The sequence below is a fragment of the Aptenodytes forsteri genome, unplaced genomic scaffold (genome assembly GCF_000699145.1).
Source record: "Aptenodytes forsteri isolate BGI_AS27 unplaced genomic scaffold, ASM69914v1 Scaffold323, whole genome shotgun sequence".
NCBI lineage: Eukaryota > Metazoa > Chordata > Aves > Sphenisciformes > Spheniscidae > Aptenodytes > Aptenodytes forsteri.
The window spans coordinates 1345514-1366881 of NW_008795323.1; the positions used below are offsets into that span (position 1 = coordinate 1345514).

At 38.6% G+C, this 21368-nt stretch overlaps 1 protein-coding gene across 1 annotated transcript in view; it reads left to right on the forward strand.

Moving 5' to 3' along the window:
- Window positions 1–18636, forward strand: part of PATZ1 (POZ/BTB and AT hook containing zinc finger 1) — a 20348-nt gene extending 1712 nt beyond the window's left edge. Inside the window, exons 2-7 of the mRNA XM_009280034.2 lie at window positions 11–960; window positions 3530–3593; window positions 6797–6865; window positions 9227–9398; window positions 15156–15293; window positions 17129–18636. Of these exons, the coding sequence (XP_009278309.1) occupies window positions 11–960; window positions 3530–3593; window positions 6797–6865; window positions 9227–9398; window positions 15156–15293; window positions 17129–17544 (1809 nt within the window). The 3' untranslated portion in view covers window positions 17545–18636. The remainder of the gene's footprint in view (window positions 1–10; window positions 961–3529; window positions 3594–6796; window positions 6866–9226; window positions 9399–15155; window positions 15294–17128) is intronic.
- The last annotated feature ends 2732 nt before the right edge of the window (window positions 18637–21368 follow it).

The window sequence follows — 21368 nt, forward strand, 5'->3', positions numbered from 1 at the left end:
CGGGCGGGAGCTGGAGATGCACACCATCAGCTCCAAGGTGTTCGGAGACATCCTGGACTTCGCCTACACGTCGCGCATTGTGGTGCGGCTGGAGAGCTTCCCGGAGCTCATGACGGCTGCCAAGTTCCTGCTGATGCGCTCTGTGATTGACATCTGCCAGGAGGTCATCAAGCAGTCCAATGTGCAGATCCTCGTGCCCCCCGCACGCCCCGACATTATGCTCTTCCGTCCAGGGGCTGCTGACCTCGGCTTCCCGCTTGACATGACCAACGGTGCCGCTTTGGCACCCAATGGCAACGGCATTGCTGGTATGCCCGAAGACGAGGCCACGCGGGCTGCGCTTACTGCTGCGCAGTCCTCCCTACCTGTTCTGCAGGGTGTGGACCGCCTGCCCATGGTGGCGGGACCTCTGTCCCCACCACTGCTGGCCTCACCCTTCCAGAATGTTGCTGCTAGTGCCCCCACTTTAAGCACCAAGAGGGGCAGAGGGCGTCCCCGTAAAGCCAATCTCTTGGACTCCATGATGTTTGGTACCCCAGGGGGCCTGCGAGAGGCTGGTATCCTGCCTTGCGGCCTCTGTGGGAAAGTATTTACGGATGCTAATCGTCTTCGTCAGCATGAGGCTCAACATGGGGTAACAAGTTTACAGCTGGGCTACATAGACATCCCACCCCCAAGACTGGGTGAAAATGGTGTCCCTGGTCAGGATGACCCTGATGCACCCCGAAAAAGAAGCAGGACGAGGAAACAGGTGGCCTGTGAGATCTGTGGCAAGATTTTTCGGGACGTGTACCACCTGAATCGGCACAAGCTGTCGCACTCTGGCGAGAAGCCTTACTCTTGTCCAGTGTGTGGCTTACGGTTCAAGCGGAAAGACAGGATGTCCTATCATGTTCGATCTCACGATGGCTCTGTGGGAAAGCCCTACATCTGCCAGAGCTGTGGAAAAGGCTTTTCCAGGTAAGAGAGTACTGAATAAGGACCATAGACACAAACGGAGACCTAGGAAGTTGTCTTTCCTATCCCTTGGGAAACAAGAACAATTTGCACTTAGGATAGTCTGACTGTTCCATTTTAAAATGTCTCAAGAAATGAGACTTCCATCATTTCCGCTGGGATGCTATTCTGCAGTCTCTTGAAAGGGTTTAAAAGTAATTAAGACATAGAACTGGGAGTCAGCTGGCTTCTGGGTAACATTCCCAGCTTTGTCCCAGGCTTGGTGTATGCGTGTCCTTGGGCAAATCAGTTAGTCTTTCCCTCAGATGACTCTTCTGTGAAATGGGTATTGAAATAACCACCTACCTCACATAAGTGTCTTGAGACTACTGATTTGCAGGTAGTTTGAAGGTGCTGTTGAAGTGCAAAATATTAATACATCTCAAGATTATTATTTTTCTCGTATCCATTTTAAATTTTCTTTTTCTTAACTTCCCTTCGTTTCTCTTAGTTCGTAATGTTTTTTATCACCCAAATGTGAAGGAAGAGGTGAGATTTCAAAGGCTGCAGCATCAAGTATCTTTTAATACATGATCTTTGTGTCCTTTGGGTTTACATCCTTCTGAAGGGGATCCTGTTTCTGCCCTGCAACATACGTAAGATCTGTGCATTTAATGTTGCTGATTTTTTGTTGTCGCTGTTTGTGGGAGTTAATTTAATAAGTAGTTTGATACACGTAGTCGTGTTTAGCGGTATCTTATAGTCTGAGTTAATGAATTTGAAACTTTTTTGGAAGTTTGATGCTCGCTTTGAGACTAGAAGTAGTGGGGGGAGGGGGATGCGTACACTCTGTGTTACTTTTGTAGCAGCAGTCGGTTTTCTACAGCTGTCGATTTGCTCTAGCAGGAGGGAAGGAATCGAGATGCGAAAACAAATCAAAAGGCTACTAGGGCTAGAATTGTCCCAGCTGTATAAATGTAGGAATTGTGCCCCTGCTAGCTCTCTTTTTGATAGAGGGACTTTTTGTTACTGAAATAAATTAAGAAAATGTAGACTCTTTTTTCTTTTTTTTTTTTTAATCAGCAATAATTAGGGGTCCATTTTCATAAGGACTACAAATTTAGTGATGGAAAGTCATAAACCAAAGATTTCATCTGATAGAGGGACTTTTGTTACTGAAATAAATTAAGAAAATGTAGACTCTTTTTTCTTTTTTTTTTTTTAAATCAGCAATAATTAGGGGTCCATTTTCATAAGGACTACAAATTCAGTGATGGAAAGTCATAAACCAAAGATTTCATCTGTAGCTAGAAGTGAAAGTATTTTTCTTACTATAGTGCTACCTGGGATCATCTGCCAATTTTTATTATTTTTATTCACACTTAAAGGTTTCTGCTGTTGCTGTGTGAAAGGTTTTTGTCAACAAGGGAAAGTGAAAGATACATGTTGAGTTCTCATTTTTCCCAGTAAGTTAATGTGAACAGGCAGGAATGCTGTTACAAAAGTAAACAACAAAAATGTCTACACATCTTTGTAAAATCAAAGTATGAATGAAAAGTAGAGACTCTTTCTTTAAGTTTCAGTGTTCAGTCGTAGGAGCAGCCAAAGGAACTTGGAAGCGTGATGTCTAATTTTAGTATCCTTTCCTTCATTCAGTAGCGCAGCACGTGAGGTTGCTAGGCTTGAGGTACCTAGAAGGACCCCCAACCAGTCTTTCCGGTTACACCGCTCCAGCCCACTTGCTGGAGCATCAGGTTTAACAGCCTGACTGCAAAGTTCAGTCTATTTTCTGTCTGCAGTGCGTGAATTCCATCCCGCGCCCTCTCATTGGCGCAGCTGGAAAGTTGGGGGAGGAGAGGGTGGAGAACTTGTTTCCAAGCAGTTTTGGCCTCATACAATGAAAAGCTTTCTTCCCACTGGGAGAAACTCCCACCAGGAAAATCTGCAGCTATTCAGTCCTCTCTTCTTCAAAGTAGGCTTTACTGATTGTGAAGAATGGTCTAACTTTTTTCAGTAATAATTTGCTCTTCCATTGCACCTTCTAGTTGGGACCTTCAGAGCACTTTATTTGTATTAATGCAGTCTCCCCACCAAGTTGTGAGTTAGGACAGTATTTTTTCATCTTGCTGGTGGAAAATGTGTCACAGCAACAGAGTTTAGAGTCAGTCTTTTTGCACAGAGGTGCTGAAAGTTGGCTTCTTACATCCGTGTTTGGGACACAAACCAAAAGGGTCTGATTTTCAAATATTCAGCAACTGTAAATCAAAGTGCCCTGACCATCAAGATCTAAATAGGATTTTGGAAGGGGGACATACAGGCTTGAAAATTATAGCTTGTATTTCCTGTTTTCTCTGATCATTCAGTCATAATTTCTTCCTGAGAAAATGCTGCCTTTTTAGCAAGTTGGAGAGGGTACTTATCAAGGTAGAGTCCCAGTTGTTGGTGATCTGGTTCTTGGAAAGTTAAATATCACTACATTTGTAATAGATCCACCACTGGGATCTTATCTCTTATCTCTTTCTTTTTTTGGTTAAAATTGTAAGTTTATTTTTAGTATTTGTTTTAAGTGTGCTTATGTGTATCTTCTTTTAAGGCCAGACCACTTGAATGGACACATCAAACAGGTGCATACCTCAGAGAGACCTCACAAGTGTCAGGTAGGAGCTGGAGGGGTTTAGACTGGTGTATGGGTAATCTTTGGCATTGCATTTATGTGTGCAGATAATTATGAAGTATCAGTAAAAATACCGTGTATGTGTGAATTGGGATAAATGTTTGTAAATAACAGTGTTCAACAGTGACAGCTGTTTTACATCCCTCCCGTCCCCCAGCCCCTTGTGTCATCTACAGCTTTGGTCCTCCTGCCTCCCTCCCCTTCTACCAGATGTTCTTCCCTGCTGCTCTATACCAGTCTCACCCTGGATCTCTTACCCAGCCACCTTGTCCCTGGGCTTAGAGTCAATGTCACAGCTCCAATGCTGACTTCTTTTTTTTTTTTAGAATAATTTCAAATAAAAATGGTAAATTATCATAACTTGCCAAGATACTCTTTTTTTTATCACATAGCCTTCAGAACATTGCACTGAGCAAAATTGGAAGCTTTTTTTATTCCAGGGAGAATATAAATAACAGCATCACAGCATTGTAATACAATGTCATAATGTTGTATATAGTTTTTTACAGTTAATAAATATTTTGTTGGGGTTTGAAAGATCAAATCAAGAAAGATATTTTGTGATTCATTTGTAGAGAGATTTAAAAGGTGCCTGGAAGTATTAATTAAAACCAAAGTTGGGAATCAGCTTCCACTATCACCCACTGCCTTCACATAGTTGTTGGGCAAACTTCTAAAATATTTGTTGGGCAAATTTCCAAAACATTTATTGGGCTAACAGTCTCCATGCTTGGTCTCTGAAGAAAGATTTTTAATTATTTATTTAAAGAAAGTTGGAGCAAGATCATTTTCGTTTTCTTTGAAGACAGTGAAGGTTAGAGGATTTCTTTTCTTCTAAAATTTTTAATCACATTTTCTGAACCTAGTCAATCCTACATGACTGCTGCCTCCTGATCTACGTTTTTTTTTCCCATCTCTTGACACACCTCTCCTATGTTTCCTCCAAATTGTGAGAGTTTTGAAACATTTTGCAACTTTAATAATCCAGTGAACAGTTTTTCAGACATATAGAGCCATCAAAAGGTTTCTGTTGACCTCCATATGATCTGTGGAAGCCCAGCACCTTTGAAAATCAGGCCATAGAGCCTTCACATTGATTTAACTGCATATCCTATATAAAGCCTTAGGTTAGTTTAAGCTTCTTAAGATGATTTAGGGGTTATAGATTTATATAAATTGGAAAATTCCACTCATAAAAAGACTTCACAATTTGGGGGTAGCAAGGGGTCTGGGTGGATGAACTGAAGATGACTACAAATTTTTTCCATAAGCATGTATTTGTGTGCAAGTACAAAAATGAATGTTTAGGTCCCAAAATAAACAGAAACTCATCAGTCTTTTGCCAGTTGATACCAGCTGTAAGTTGTAACTGATCAACTCTGTAAGTCTGAATCAGAGGATACACTAAGAGCTAGAAGGTAAAGAAACACGGAAGCTAAGATAGTACAGCCAAGCTCAACTCCGTCTCCTTGCACACATGTATTTTGTGATAGTAATTTCTAAGAACAGTCTTTCTCATTGTGTGTTGTTTAAAGTGCCATAATACTGTATGCACTGTTCATTTCAGTTAAAAGGTATAGGCTATTGGTTACAAGCATCAGGACAGAGTTGAGGTGGTCATTCAGGCTTGGTTTGCTCTTGATTTTTGACTGCTTAACCTTGCAAAGTTAATTTTTCATGAATCTTAAGGTGTAGAAAATTTGTTAAGGAGCTGTTGTGTGTCTTTGCAAAAAATACTTCATAATATCCTGTCAGATTTAGAAAGACTTCTTAAATACGCACAGATCTGATATACACGGTACAAACCATGGAAGGCATGCTATCACACTGAAAATTTGTTTCACATCTGAAAGCTGATGTATAAATTGATAAAGTTCTCCTTGTGATTATCTCATAACCAGTAACACTTCTGTTCCATGACGTGTATCTAAACACAGAATCTGGCCACTAAGAAGGAAAATAGCTTAATATTGGCATGTTGTTTCCCCATTTTTCCATTCTCATTTTCCATTGATTTTGTTTGGCAAATTAGCTCCCCATGAGAGTAGCCTGAACAGCATTGAGCATCCTTTTTGAATCTGTTGAGTTCCTGTTGAAAATTCCTGTTATTGTCATGCTTTGTTTATGTTTACTGCAAAAGAGAAATACTCTGTCAGTAAACAGAAAAGCTTTCCAGAATCCTCTGTCATAATGGCATTCTTGGAAGTGGTGCTCTGTTACGATTTAAACAAAATCCACTGGCCATTTACATGATCCCTCATGTAGCTTTGCAAACCAGTGGATATCTAATGTTTTGTTGATGTGGCATCATGGTACATTTTGGACTCCCAAAACAAAAGCGTGAAGGTGTCAACCCAACTTCAGAATAAATAAAATGAAACTATGAGAAGCAGGACAATTGTAAGCTGAACATCAGTGCAACAGCTATAGTTTTCAGTGCTCAGTGTGTAATCCTGCACTCATCCCCCTAAAATAATGGTTGTGCTTCACAGATCTTTGAAAAACTATCCTAAGTTCCAGCACCTGTAGCGCCTGATGCCAGACAAAGACCTGATTCCAGCTTTTTCGTTACTGTTAAAATAGACTCAGAATAGGGAAGGCCTCCACAGAGCCAAGGCAGCTGAGAAATCGGATCCAAGAAGTTGCTTTGGTGTCCAGACAAGACACCAAATGGCACTCTGGATCTTTTCCCCTGGATTGTTGTGTTGGTGATTTTTCTTTTTTTTTTTTTTTTTTTTTTTTTTTTTTTTAATCTGACAGTTGAGTTCTGGATGTAGGAGAAGGGGTAAGTCAGTTTTCTGGCCATAATGGGATAGCTCAGTTTGCTGATTCATCATGGGAAGGGGTGAAGGTGGGTTGTTGGCTTTTGAGTGTGAATGGTATGAAATTTAGGCTGCAGTTTGGGAGGAAATGGTAATCTGAAAATCTGTGGACGTGAAAGAACAAGGGGAGAAAACAGAAGTTTGCTCCTTCTCAGAGACAAGAGACAGGTGATTCTTCTGGCAATTTAAATAAAAAAGAGAAAAATGCAAGTTAAATTAAAGCAAAACTTTTGACAAAGAAAAAGATCTAGTTATTTAAGTAAACCTAAAATTGGCATCCCAAGTCCAGTGCTTTTCCCATTGATTTCAATGCAAAATGAGTTTCTTCCTGTCCTAATTTCTCTTACTTCCTGCCTATTAGCAGGAAAATGGCAGCCACCATGGAATAAGCTCAGAGACATCCACATCCATAGAAAAGTTGAAACTTCAAGAGGTATTTCTTAAACAATGTTTTTTAAACTTTATATATATTCTTTTTGATCTATTTATATACCTGTGCAATGTTTGATAGGAAAGCACTGGAGAGTTTTCTTCTGTGATTAACAATTAATGATAAATACTTAGCACTCATTTAGCACTTTACATCTTTTGTAAAATAAAACTTTTTTTTTTCTCTATACCTTTTATAAATATTAACTATTTGAACATTAACTTTGGGGTTTTCTTTAAGTCTAGTCCTGTCTCCCATTGTTATGATTCAGCTAAACTGGTTCTTGCTTTCTCCACTGGACTTAATTTTTTTTTTTTAAGCTTCTTCGCAGATATACTTACTATATAGCTTATCCAAAGGTGAACTTTGCACAACTCAGCAGCAAGAGTGAGAAATCAAACACAGAAATGATTATATTGCCTTTCCCTAAGCTTTCAACTTGATAAGTTCAATATGGGACAGATAATGGTTTTACTTCTGGCATCCCTGTATTTATGTGGTTTGTCTCTGGTCTGCTTCATCAACTAATGCACTCCCAATGCTTTTGTATGGACGCTTACTGTGGCTCAATATTTTTAGACTTATTGATGATGGATCTCTTGGCTGTCATCTTTGATTGTCTAGTTATATATCTTTAGTTGATATCCAACAGATTGATTAGTAACAGTGCTGGAATCCTGCCTTAAATGAGTGTTTACCTCTAAGATCATTTTAGTAAGTGAAAGCTGCACCTGTTTTGCTCAGCGCTGTGTACTGAGATTTCAAATTAGGATAAATCTTTCATGTTCAAGAATTTGCCTCTTAATCTTCACTACTTGTAATTTATGAGTCTTTGTCTGTTGAGCTTAGTTAAACTGTGTGTATTGCAGAAATTCATATAATTTTACTGTTGTCTTTTTAAGTTCATTAAGTCCTGATCCTCTGAGGTGCTAAGTCTCATGCTTGCCTCAGCTCTATGGGAGTTTACCATACTTAAGCATCTCATAGGATCGAACGAGTGTAAAGCCTGTTGAAATTGATAGGTACTTTTCAGCTGCCTTCAATGTTTTTTGGATTAAGCTCTTGATTAACTAAATTATATAAAATGATATGGGTTATCCTCTTCTGTATTATCAATTTCACTTACTTGAAGTTATAATTTTATAATTTTACTAGGATTGTTGCTTTAACAAGCCTATCTCTGCTGAAACAGTTGTTTAATTACACACTGATACTTGAAAAGACAGAATATATCCAGTTCCCAGGTCACTTAATAGTCTCATGTTATCTCTTATGGGGTTCTGGTTATACATTTTTAAACTGTGTTATTTTATATAAAGGTGGTATAAACGAAACACTGTACACTCTTGAATGTCACTGTTGCCTGCTTGGTCTAGTCATTTTAATGTATGTTTGCTTTTGTTTTTCCTCTTGCACTTGTGAGCAGTGGTTTCAGACTATATCTTTAATAACTTGTACAGTGTATTGCTGGAGATTTATTTTCCTTCACATGAGACAGAGCAAGCCTTTCAGAACTGGCAGGCTGTTGTAGTAGGCTATATACATGCCTGCCTGCCAATTGCTGTGATTATAAAAATGGGAGGGAGCCTTCACTCATATGGATTATGGCTGGGAAGTGGGCAAGTAGAATCAATTTTATCTTATGCCAAATCAAGCTTGTTTCATGGTAGTAAGTGGAATATGATACCTTGATCAGGGGTAAGTTATAAACAGATTACAGTGTCATGCAGTTATTTTGATACCTGCTCAGTTCTGAGGCTTCACTTCTACAATTTGTCTGCACTGCTACTGTGGATACCAGGATGGTTCTTTTACTGTCTTTCGTTATATTCTCATACCAACCAGTTCTCTGATGCTTTGTTTGTATGTCTTCATACTCCAAAGGGATTCTGTGTACTGAAATTAGATTGATCAGATCAAAGAGTAAAATTTAGGAAAATGACAGAGAGGACATTTTGAGCGGTCTAAAGTGATTGTAATGGCTCAGTGAAATGGCAGAATTTACTGTAAATGGAATGAAGTGGTTTGTGCTATTCCTTTTGTTAAATATTACTTTAACTTTTAGTATCTTCATCCTCAGAGAGCAGCTAAGGCCTTACAACTCTCTTGATTTAAGTTTTATTGTCTGTAGTATGTTAGAGCTGTTTTCTTGCTTTCTTAATTCTTTCGAGTAGTAACATCACATCTTGTGCAGTATGTTGGTGATCTGAATTTTTTATTTGTGGGAAAATAGCTTGTGCATCATGTCATTTGTGTGTTTGCACAGGGTCTAAGGTATTTATTCTAAAGAATACTAAATATATTCGACAATATCCGTGCTTTTAGCAGCGTTGATGAGTCACACGGTTCTCATTATACCTGCAGACTTGTAATGCTTCCTTTGCCACTCGTGATCGACTGCGCTCACACCTAGCATGTCATGAAGACAAAGTTCCGTGCCAGGTGTGTGGGAAGTACTTGCGAGCCGCATATATGGCAGATCATTTGAAGAAACATAGTGAAGGACCAAGCAATTTCTGCACTATCTGTAACCGAGGTAATGAAGAAACTATTGTTTTATTTCACTGGGACGGGACAACACTTGAGGGAAGCTGTAAGGCTACGTGACTCTGTCTGCAACAGGAGGAGGTTATACCATATATGTGTACCTATTTTTTGTTTTTCTTATTGAATGCGTAACCTTGAAACTGATGGAGCTATAGGTCTGGCCTTTTTACATGGCTGATAGTTCCTGAAGAAACTCAGTTTAAATCTGAAGCAAATTGTTTCTAGACAGTTTTAAGAATTTTATTTGCTAAATAGCCAGATCCCTATAAAGTAACCGTAGTATGTTGCCTTGCCACTATTCACCATGCAGCTTTTTTTCTATACCTGGTTAGACTTGAGTCCTTGCGTTCAGTTTGGAAGAAGAATCTTTGAAATACATACCAACTTGAAAATTATACACTGTACATACAAAAAAAATTTACATTATTATCAGTCTCGCTTAACCTCCTGGTGCAGCAGTAGAGTCAAGCTGCTTCTCCCTCTTAACCCAAGAAATTTCTTTGTATTAACTTACATGTCTAAAACAAATTTTGTAAAGAGCACTAGAAATGTGCTTTACCTTTATTTGTACAAATACAGCTTTTCATAGAATCACAGAATATCTCGAGTTGGAAGGGACCCATAAAGATCATCGAGTCCGACTCCCTGCTCCTCGCAGGACTACCTAAAACTAAACCATATGACTAAGAGGGAAGCTTTTCCATCTGTTTGTGGTACTCTTCAATTGGAGAGAGTTGTAAATTTAGGTTTTGTGGGATGTAAGGCAAGCTGGGAAAATAATTTTGACTTACGGGTGTCTTTTTTTTGAATGATGAATACACAACTTCAAAATATATTGTTGGCTCACACAGGCGTACATACCTAGTAAGTGTAGGAAGAGGTTGCTGCTCTGTTTTGGGATCTTGTTTTTTCTGATGAGTCATTTTTTTATGATGTGTGTTCCCTTTTCTAATTTGAGAGGTGAAATCTTTTGAGAGAATAAAGCTGTTCTGTATTTAATGTGAGGACTGTACAGTGAGCTTTTGGATGACTAGGAGTTGATGAGTAATGAGAGACAATAAATTGCAAGGGAGGTATTTCCAGCAGTCGAACCGTCTGTTAGGTCCTGAAAGTGATGTTAACAGTTTGAGTGGAAAAGGCACCTGCGTTGAAAATATTCAGATTCTGAAGCTCCAGGTAGATGGTACGAAATGAAACTTGGCCTCCTTTTCAGCTGAAGGCCTATCTTCTGAAAAACTGCTTAAGCTTATCCCGATTCTTTTTGTGGTAACAACGTGGAAGACGCTGTCCAAGATCCAGGTGCTATCCTGCTTTCCTTCAGTTGAACATGGTGCCAAACAGAAACTCATATGGGTTGGGAGGAATTGTCTTGTTTCCAAGATTTGTAAGCTTGAGTTTCAACTTAACTACCACTGGATGTCACTGCAGCTCTTTCGAAATTCAGCCAGCATGACAAAGACAGATCTGGCATTCAAACAATGAAATGACTAAATGGTTTATTCACATTTTACAGGTTTAAATGTACAGTGGAAATTTAAATAAAATACACATTTCTCTCTAGAAGGATAGGGAACCTGTTGTACAGCAAACTTTAAGCAACTACTTTCTTATGGTTTGTGTATTTCGTATGTGTTGCCAGAATTTAGTCTGCTGTGAATTTCAGTTTACATCAGCACTTAGAAAATATAATTAATCTGGTGAATTATTGTTAAATATCTACCCAGTGTTAAAATTCATAGGAAAGGGAAGTTACAGACTGGATTTATCAAACAACTGTGTTATGAACTCATTGTTATATGCTGTGAATTTTGATTATAGGTTTATGATCCATGACAGCAGAATTTTTAATCCAAAGTGTTCTAGAATCAAATTATAATGTTCATTGTTTTAAATAGATATCTTTTAAATTGTAGAGCCTGGCAAGATGAAGTATAGTGGAAAATTTCTGGATTAGAAACATCTATTCCATAGGCATTGGTGCAGTCAGAAGCTACGTGCCACCCCTCCGACTGTGGTTGTGCCGTGGCTATGGTGCTTGTGCAGTGGGATTTTGTTTTGTTCTTCCCTCAGCTAACGTGCTGGTGTATTTTTGTATTGGAACTTAGCTAGTGCTGGATATAGTAATTGTCAAACAAGAATGCTCAAGCTGCTTGTAGAGAGAATTTTGGATGTTAGCCCACCAAAAAAAAAAAAAGTGGATGAAAAGGTGACTCTTACACAGCTGAACATATCCTAGTGTTAAAGAAAGAGCTTAGAATCCCTCCATTTATCCCATCAGGCTGACGGCTTTTCTGTGGAACTTAATCAAGTGTCTCACATTCTTTTAAAGGTTTAACAGATTTAGGAGATGGGGAACTCAGTAGCTGACTGAAAGCAGTAGCCCCTGGTTTGCCATGTAATGCATGTACCCATTTGCTGATTTTATTTATTTATTTATTTTACAAAATGGCAGTATAATGTCCAAAAATTACCATCTGTGGGTTGATGTTTTTTCCAGGTTATTTTCTCACTTAGGGTCTTCATGCTTAGAATAATTATGGAAGCAATTAAATCTTGTTAAATCAGGGAAGCTGTGCAATGTTTTTTTTCTGGGATTTTCTGTTTGTTTTTTTTTAAGAATTCATCTAAAATGTGCTTATGAAAACTAATCCTCACTTTTTAAGACAAATTCTCTTTTTTCAGTTTGAATAAAAAAGACCTGTTCCTGCTTTGTTGTTACATAATCTTCTATTACCATCCTTAGGAACTTTATTTGCTTGTGTGGGCTTTTTTAAAGAACTTGAGAGATTAATGACTTTGGCAAGTCTAGAACTGGTACTTTGTAATAACATGTGCAACTCAGAAGATTCACTTTCTGTTTCAGACACATACGCATTGTTTGTTTCACAGAAATCAAATTAGTGAAGGGTAAATATTCCAATCACAAGTTAGATGGAATTTTTTTTTTTTTTACAATAAGATGAATTCTTGTATATTTCATGGTGGATACAGAGTTGATTAAAGCAAGACACATTCTCTGGATGTTCCAGCTAAATCCAAATTAGAATTTTTGAAAAAGAAGCATCCTGCAATTATTTCTATAGTCTGTCTCCTTATAGATGCTATCTAAGACATCAAGGGATAGATCCCATTTATATAAAGCAGATCATTTCCTCTCTGTGCAAGTTTTTAATGTTGGTTTCTCTGGTATGAAGAAATAATCTGCTCTGCAAAGCTGAGATGTGTATGGGTAAAGCAATAAATACATTCCTCCTTTGAAAAATACTGCCACTTTATCCTCTGCATTAACCTGACTTTTACTTTTAAAAATCTCTTTAAAAACAAGGATTATTGTCTATGAATCCCCCATCTTCCTAGGACAGGCATTCATAATTAAGGTCTGGTGGGAAAAAAGAAAAGAAAAAAAAAAAGGCCAGTGCTAAGTGCTTCAGAAAAAAATTAGGATAAAAACAAACAAACAAAAAATCCCACTTTAAACAGTTTCCTATGAAGCAGTTGGCATTCTTACTGCTTTGATGGAAGTTGATGACTCACTTGTTCATCTGCCAAGTGCATAAAGGGGAGCTAACACACTTTGCAGGCAGTTTTCATTATATAAAACAATGTACTCTACAAATAGAATTGCAGAGTTCAGAAAAAATACTGTATAGCAGAGATTACAATTTCAGATTTTCCTGTGTCGATTGTAGTATAGAAAAACACTGAATATGTGTATGAAGTCCTTTTTTAATGGCTGGCAGTGAGATTTTAATGCATTGCTACATAAAGAGGCTCATCTCGGCATGCATGTGGTTATTAGACACATGTATGAAAAAAGGGGAAATACCTTGTAGTTGGAAGTATCACCATTATATCTGTACATTGTGTCCTTTTCTCTACCAGTCAAACACTGGTTCTTTCCATGCCTACAGTCAATTTTTGGTGTTTGGAAAAATGTATTCTCTTGTGGCCCAGTGAGATATTCAGTACAGCATTTTGTGTCTGGGGGTAGGTCTTGCACTATTTTGGAGGATAATATCCTTACATTAATTCCCTGGATGACTTTGCCTAGGTGATTCTGCTCTATTGTATTTTGAGAGTCTTATGTTCTTGGTTTCTTCAGTTGTGATGTATCTACTTTTCTGTACTTTTATCTTCAACTCGGGGTCTACAGTAACTATCTCTTGTTCATTCTTGGCAACCCGCCCTTTTTCCCCTTCAGCAGGTTGCTGTGGAATTCTGTCTTGCTCTGCAGGTCCTGTACATATAATTCTTAATTATGCCTGAATACCTTTGATCCTGGCTTTGAAGAAAAGTCTGGGTAGAGGGATATTCTGTTGGGTAGGCACAGGGAATTCTAGTGTAAAGCCATGTTCATTATTACATTCAGTGCCTGAAACTAACAGCTGCTGTCAGAAATCCACCCCAGAGAGGTGTGCCAGTATTGGGTTTGCATCCTTTCTAATATATTATGTATCATCAAATGTAAATGCAGTTATATCACTATAAAAATGGCCTTACAGTAGTGTATCTATTCATATTTAAAGTGAAGCGTTGGTGTGAAAGTTCTCTTGCAAGGGCTTGTGCTGTAAATGCTGTATTGGTTTAAAAAAAAAATCTAGGTCTTGGGTTTTCTCTATCCAGAAAGGGAACCTGGAACTGTGTCTGTGACAGTGAAACTTGTGTTATGTTCTCAGTTGTTAAAGGAAAATGTTTCTAACATGAAAGTGCCATAATACTCTGTTCAAAACTTAATAGAAAATTAAGATGGTTGTTGATAGGCTTACCTGTGTAGGAAGTCTTTAAAACTCTGTCCTCCTTGTGCCTTGTATATGGTCCAAATGTACTAGTACTAATTGCAAATCTTGTTAAAATCTGAATTTAAAAACATTCTAAAATATATGCGAGATAATCTATTGCATTAAAAGAAAAGGCCATATTTGTGAGACTTCAAAAACAACTTAAAAAAAGCACATGCACAAGTGTAAAATATTGTTTTGTTCAGAAATCAGTTGTTTGAAATACATGGTTTTTAATTTCAGTGGTTTGGGCTTACAGATCAGAGCTAATAGAAATATTGAAATTTTCTTTTTTTTTTGTTAACTGCAGACAAAATATGAGTTTTAGTATGTTTTTTTAAAACTCAGGATGAGCTGAATGAAGGAAGTATTTTTCAAAAATTACTATAGAACAAAATTATATACCTTAAAAACTCAGTAGTTTTAGCTTTCTGCCTTCTAGGATTCACTGTAAATGCTAGAAACCTAAGAGGAAAGCACACTAAATACCAAAGAGGGGTGTTACTAGATGGCATTCCTTCAAATCTTAACAGCATAAAATAAACTAATTTGAACTGTCTTCCAAGGTATTATCAGATGATGAAGGCATTTTTAATTAAAATAAAACAGCACAAAAATGGTGAAGAGACAGGGTTGCCTTTTTGTATCATGTCTCTTCTGCCTTTTTTTCCAGAAAGTTTCATGTCATCTGCTAGGTTTGCTTACATAGGATTTCTTTCTCAAGGAGGCTGTTCTTTCATCATGACTTCCAAAAAGCAAATGAAGTCTAATGAAAGGTATGCATTGCATTCATTGCCTGATTATGTCTAGGAATCCTACTTGAGCATGTTGTAGGTAACCAGAAACCAAGCTAGTATAATGGCAGCTTTGTAATAGGGAGTAGGAGCAAGAGAAAGATTAAAAGAACAGGGAAGGCAGATGTGTGTCTTTGCTGGTGGCAGGATCTCATCTCCTTTTATCTTGTTTAGGTTTCTCCTCTGCCTCCTACTTAAAGGTCCATGTTAAAACCCACCACGGTGTTCCCCTTCCCCAGGTCTCCAGGCACCAGGAGTCCATCCCGAATGGGGGAGCAGCGTTCCACTGCGTCAGGACCTATGGCATCAAAGGCAAGAGACTCGCTGCTCTGCACCTTGCTGCTCTGTGCAGAACTTTGTGTTGTGGGATGTTGGGCTGGGCATGAGAAAGGGGAGGGAGAAAGGACAGGAAAAATACTGGAAAGAAGCTTAGGGAGATGCAGAGAAATTACATAGCATCACATAGTATGTAATATCTGTCCTTGGATAGCCAAATTAACAAGTCTGGGGGAAGGAGATGGACCCATAAGGGTATGTGAATTTTTGGCATCCTCTCTGATTTTAGAGATTGAAAAAGCCAGTTAGTTCATCTTGAGCATCTTCCTAGGAGCAGTCGATACTTGAATTTTACCTGAGGGGTGCAGATCCTTGACAGTTCTTAGTCCCACTATACTTGAATCTTGCGTCAGTCAAACCATGTTTCTGATTTCTGATGAAGGAAGGGGGAGCTGCAGAATGCAGTTCATAAAGATTCTTCGGCAGTGAAAGCAATATTCATCCTCAGGTTGATGAGGAGCCACGCAACTATCTGTAGTTAAACTTACACTTTTTAATGCTGCTGTTGGGGAGGAGAGGTAGAGGATCATAATAGTACTGTTACTTTTTTTGGTTTTTAACCTGCATTAGAGTATTTAACTTCTGAATATGTAAAGCTGTGTGTTAACCTATGTAGAATAGTTTGCTTTTTGCTTCTTGGTTTGAGCTGTTAGTATTCCTGGTGAAGCTGAAACATCAGAAAATTCTTGAAAACCATGGTTGTCCCGTGTTGTGCCCAGGAGAACATAGCAGGCTGGGTTAAACAAAGTCTGTGCCAGCGGAAAGCTACAGTTGTGTTATTTTTTTTCCTGTTGAAGTCCTGATAGAGTTACTACAGAAGCCCTTTGGTTCTGGGTGGTGTGCTGACTTAACAAGAGATTTACTCCAGCTCAGTGGTGTATTGATTTCATGCATATCCTGTTTGGTTTGTAATGCCGAGTCCAGAGCAAATCTGTCTTTTGGGTTGTGCCAAGTGGTTCTTTGGTCTTTTAGAGTTAATAGTAGTTACAGCTTATTTGTATTCAGAGAATTGTTTAGGGAGTACGTCTGGGTTTCCCACGCTCATTCGTATGTGCTGAGCAAAAAGTGTGGACAAACTTTCTTGGCATACTGCCAGAGGAGAATGAGGAACACTCCAAACATACCAATGGCTTTGCCAGGATCTGTATCCAAATGACTTAAAATAGTGTCCCTAACCTCTCTCCTGTTTCACACTACAGTATTTAAAGATGGAACAATTTTGGATTATGAAGTTCACTTCTAACAGCGTTGCACTTAACTTGTAAAAAAGAGTTCCTCAAGACTAAATGGAATTGCACTTCTTAAATTGCAGTAGCTCACTGCTGTTTTGCTGAGTATTTCCAGGTTTCTTCGCATTTTGCTGCAGCCTGTTATACTTTATTAGGTTTCTAGGCTCTTCCCCAAAGTATCAGCAATATTTCAGAAGTGTGGGAGTGACTTGTACAGTTAAAAACTCATCATTAGGTCCATCCTTTTGTAGTGCCTGAGGTATAAACGTTGTGAGACATCTTTGGGATTCAGAAACGTATTATATAAACCAGAGACCCAGTATGGATGCATTCAGCATCATGACAAATCCAGAATAAAAACCTGGATGTTGCTCTGATAGCAGCCCGGTGGTTTGTAAAGAGGACCTATGATCAAGGGCTTTAGAATATGAGGGGTTGCGATACTAAGTGTGTATCATTCTGTCATGACGGGCATTAATGAAATCGGGTGGTAATCAATATCATCTATTTGGATGCATGTTAAATAATTTTTTGGGGAGATAAGATTCTGAAAACTTCTCTCTTTTCTTTTTCCCGTAGAAGGCCAGAAATGTTCACATTCGGACCCGATTGAGAGTTCTGATTCATACGGAGACCTCTCTGACACCAGTGACCTCAAGACTCCTGAGAAACAGAGCACCAATGGGTCCTTCTCGTGTGACATGGCAGTCAGCAAAAACAAAATGGAGACGGAAGGAGAGAAGAAGTACCCTTGCCCTGAATGTGGCAGCTTTTTCAGATCAAAGTCTTATCTGAACAAACACATACAGAAAGTTCACGTCAGGGCCCTTGGTGGCCCATTGGGGGACCTCGGTCCTGCTCTAGGATCCCCCTTTTCACCCCAACAGAACATGTCTCTCCTGGAATCATTTGGGTTTCAGATCGTCCAGTCAGCATTTGCATCATCCCTAGTGGATCCGGAGGTTGACCAGCAACCAATGGGGCCAGAGGGGAAATGAGATCAGTTTGATCTTAACAAAGCAAAGCAGCAGTCTGGCTATAATGATAAGATGCTGTGAATGAAAGAGGAAATAATGAAATCTGGTTCTATAGCTGAGAATTTTTTATTCATTTTAGCTTCCCTCTTTGTCTCATGCCCTACCCCACCTTTAAACCTTCACTGAGGAGAGGGAGGAAATGCTTCTTAGCTGGTAAATTACAGAAGATGGTGACCTTGAATAGGAGACATGACCTAGAACACCAAATGGAGCTTTAGAGGCTGCTGCTGGTGTTTTGTCATGATCTTCTAGAATAAACAGAAGTTGCCAGCACTGATCTGAGAATTAGACAGTCCTAGTAACTGAGGCACCTGGGGAGCTACAGCTACAAGGAGCTATTCTTTTGTTCTCTCTCTATTCCCCACCTTTCCTAACCTACCCCAGAAAAACAGTAAGTTTTAAAAACAGACCCATTATTGATCCATTATTGAATATAACATTAAGTAAAATGCCCCGTGGTACCTAGCAGGTTACAATGCAGTTGTCCTTTTAAAAACAGAAAAATTTAAAGAAGGTGAGAGAATTTGAACCCCTTCTGCCATTTGTGAGGCTGTGAGTGCTGCAGCAGGACTGAACTGCTGAGAAAAATCACCATTCAGAACAGGTTGGTTTTGTTACTTTTAACCATTAAACTTGCTGTCAGGTTTTTAATTCTCTATTATTATTATTTTAGGACCTGTTGTAGTGAATTGCTACTGAAAAGCCAGTGTAAGGCGATACACAGAGCACTCTTAAAGCAGCAGTCACATTAGGGTTAGTATTAATTTTTTTTTAGATGTACCATAATTAATAACTTGGCTAGTTGATTGTTTTAAGTCTATGAAAGAAATAGTTTTATGAAAAAAAAAAAAAGAAAAAAAAAAAAGGAAGGAAAAATATCATTGCAGTCTGGTTGACTGGTGCTCATTTTTCATGTGGGGACCTAGGGTATAAACACGATCAGCTATCGGGTTAACACTATGTACCACTGACTTGTTTAGTGTGAATAAACCCAGGGGTTCACAGAGTGATTTTGGTTTAATTGGATTGGACTCTATTAAAGAAGTTAGTATGTTACTTTGCATCCCCTCGTTTTGTCTGGTTTTTGAGCAGTTCAGCCACCTGTCCAAAAGGTGTGCAAATGAGAACCAGTAAATAAGACATTAATCCCTCTCTACACTGTACTGTATTCTCAGTGACCTGGGCTTTTTGGCTACAGTCATGCTCTCCTGATCTGCCTCTAGTCAGGTTTGCAAAAGCCAGTCTTACTCCTTTCTTTTCCAAAGAAGAAGGTTTCTACTATAAGAGATGGGAATTGCAAACAGCATATCTCTGAAAAAGAACTGATTACAAAATGCAAAGAAGCTGGGCTCTAGATTGTTGGAGGTTCTGTTCAATCTGAAAATACCACTTGTGCAGATATAATGTCCTTTCTTGGCCCTCCCTCTCCTTCCATGTAACTTGTCAAGGTCTTTATGTACCAAATCCAGGTATAAATGTTGTTTAATTAACACAGGGTTAGGAGTTAGGAATACTCTGAGTTATAATTATGGTTCTGCTGTTGATGCTCAAGGTCACATAGGACAGCTCACTGAATTTATTCCTTAATTTCCCATCTGTGAAAAGTTTACTCACAGTTGTGGTGAGGGTTAATGAGCAAAGGTTTAAGCAGTAATTTGGTAAACTGACTTGCTGTGTGTACCGAATGTTTCTAGAAAGGCCATTCTGAAGAGCCCAAGTCCCTCACCAAACTTGCATTCTATGAAACAGTAACTGTCTCCATCATTAATACAATGCTGGAGCAGGATAGACCACCTCAGACCAGGACCGACATCCTCTGCAGGAGATATGTCTGTATTAGATGTGAACATAGCTACAAACTGCTGTTGTGCCACAACTTGCGTTGCCCAGGTGCTCCTAATCCAAACCCTGCAGCTAATGCATAACTGAAATAAGACACATTCCTGTTTTGTTTTTATGTTAGAACTATAGAGCCTTTTGTAAGTATATGGATTTTGGAATGACGTTCTAAATTCTACAGACTCAGAAGCCCCAGCTTCTCTCTTGTAAGAAGCTACTTTTTTGTACTTGCTCTCGAGTATTATAAACCAAGGATGAATAATCAATGGCTTTCTCTTTATAGCACCAGCACTTTCTAAATTGAGAGCATGTTGCAGTGGACTTGATGTTTTGCTATTAATCTGTGTTGGGAGACTGAAGGACATGTTCTTCTCCATTCATCTTCCCCCAGAATCCCTGGAATAGGTATGAGTCTCATTTAAAAGGGGGAAAAAAACAAAACAAAACAACCCACCTTCAAACTAAAGCTTCATGGAATTGCTATTGCTGTACTGGTAAGCTTAGTTGACAAGTAGAAACAGGTCATTTCAGAAAGGTAACAAAACATTTTAAAATACCTTACAAATCTAGACCACGATGAGACAACCTTGTAAGCTGCCAAGGAAGTCAAGATAGAGCAGGCTTTCAGTCAGCATAACAACTCATTGGGATTAGCAAATGCAACTGCAGTCACTGATTTACTAATAGCTTGTATTTAAGCCACCAGGAAAATTTCTGTTGAATTGAGGCTGTATTCTGAAAGATGTAAGAAGTTTGTGTCCCTGATGTTCCTATATGCATTCAAAGAGGGTGCACTAGTCATAAAATTCAACTCCAAAAGCCAAGTCCAGAATATAGGATATTTTCATCCTACATTTTAACTCCACTGACTTTAGTGTTACTAGTGGGTTGAATTTTGGCCATGTGTATCAGAATTTTGAACGCTACAGAATTTGACCTGATGAAACAAATGAAAAGCCTTGAACTAAAAAGGAAGCCTTCTAAAACACTAACTGTGCATTTTGCTTGTCAAAGAAAATGCTTACTAAGTTGTCATGAATACATTGAATGAAAGCTACTTACTTCTCAGTCTAGTGGACAGGGAAACAATTAGGCAGGAAGTTAACAATCCTGAAATGACAGTTCTAGATCATCCTAGTGTAAATGAGAGAGATTTGCACCAACACAAGAGTCTGGTGCAGACAGTGCCAGCAGTAGGTTGGGCAGATCTTTAGCAGTGCTGTGTTTTCAGAGCTTTTTGCTTCTTTGGGGGCATACTCCGTTCTGGATAGTAATTTAATCTACGTGCAAATTCTTTATATTCTGTACTTTGGGAAATGTCTGCTTCTCGTAGAACAGAAGACAGATCCAAACAGAAAACTCAGCCTCATAAGTTCAGAGTTCAAAGGGAAATACTTAACATGCCCTGAGCTGCAACCTCACTTAACTTGTTTCTATAAAATTTTTAATTGGCATATCAGTGTATAGATGATAGTTCTCATTTTGGGCCAGCCCTCCTTTCCTTGTCATCTTCTTTGGTGGGACTGCAATCCAATGTTTGAGTCAGTGCGCTTCTCTGCCAAGAAGTGAACTTCAGTTCGTACAAATTTTGATAATCAGAATTGTAGTATTTCTTTGTATTGTAGGGAGTCCTTAAACCCCTCAACTGAGGCTCAGACCCTTGTGTATTCGGTATGATGAAAACATCTTCAACTATTTATAATCTAAACATTAAAGATAGACAAGAAAGGAATAGATGCTTATAGGTGAATGAGTGAAATAAAGATGAAGGACTAAAAACTGCTTGCATGCATGCTTAAGTGTTGTGTTGAATGTAGGGGCACAGACTTACCATCAGGCTTCTTTTGTTGCCTGAAGTAATTTATCTTTATGTACTGTTAATCCACAACAAATGCAAGGTAAAGCAATTTAATGTGAATTTATTCCATACTGAGTTAAATTGTGAC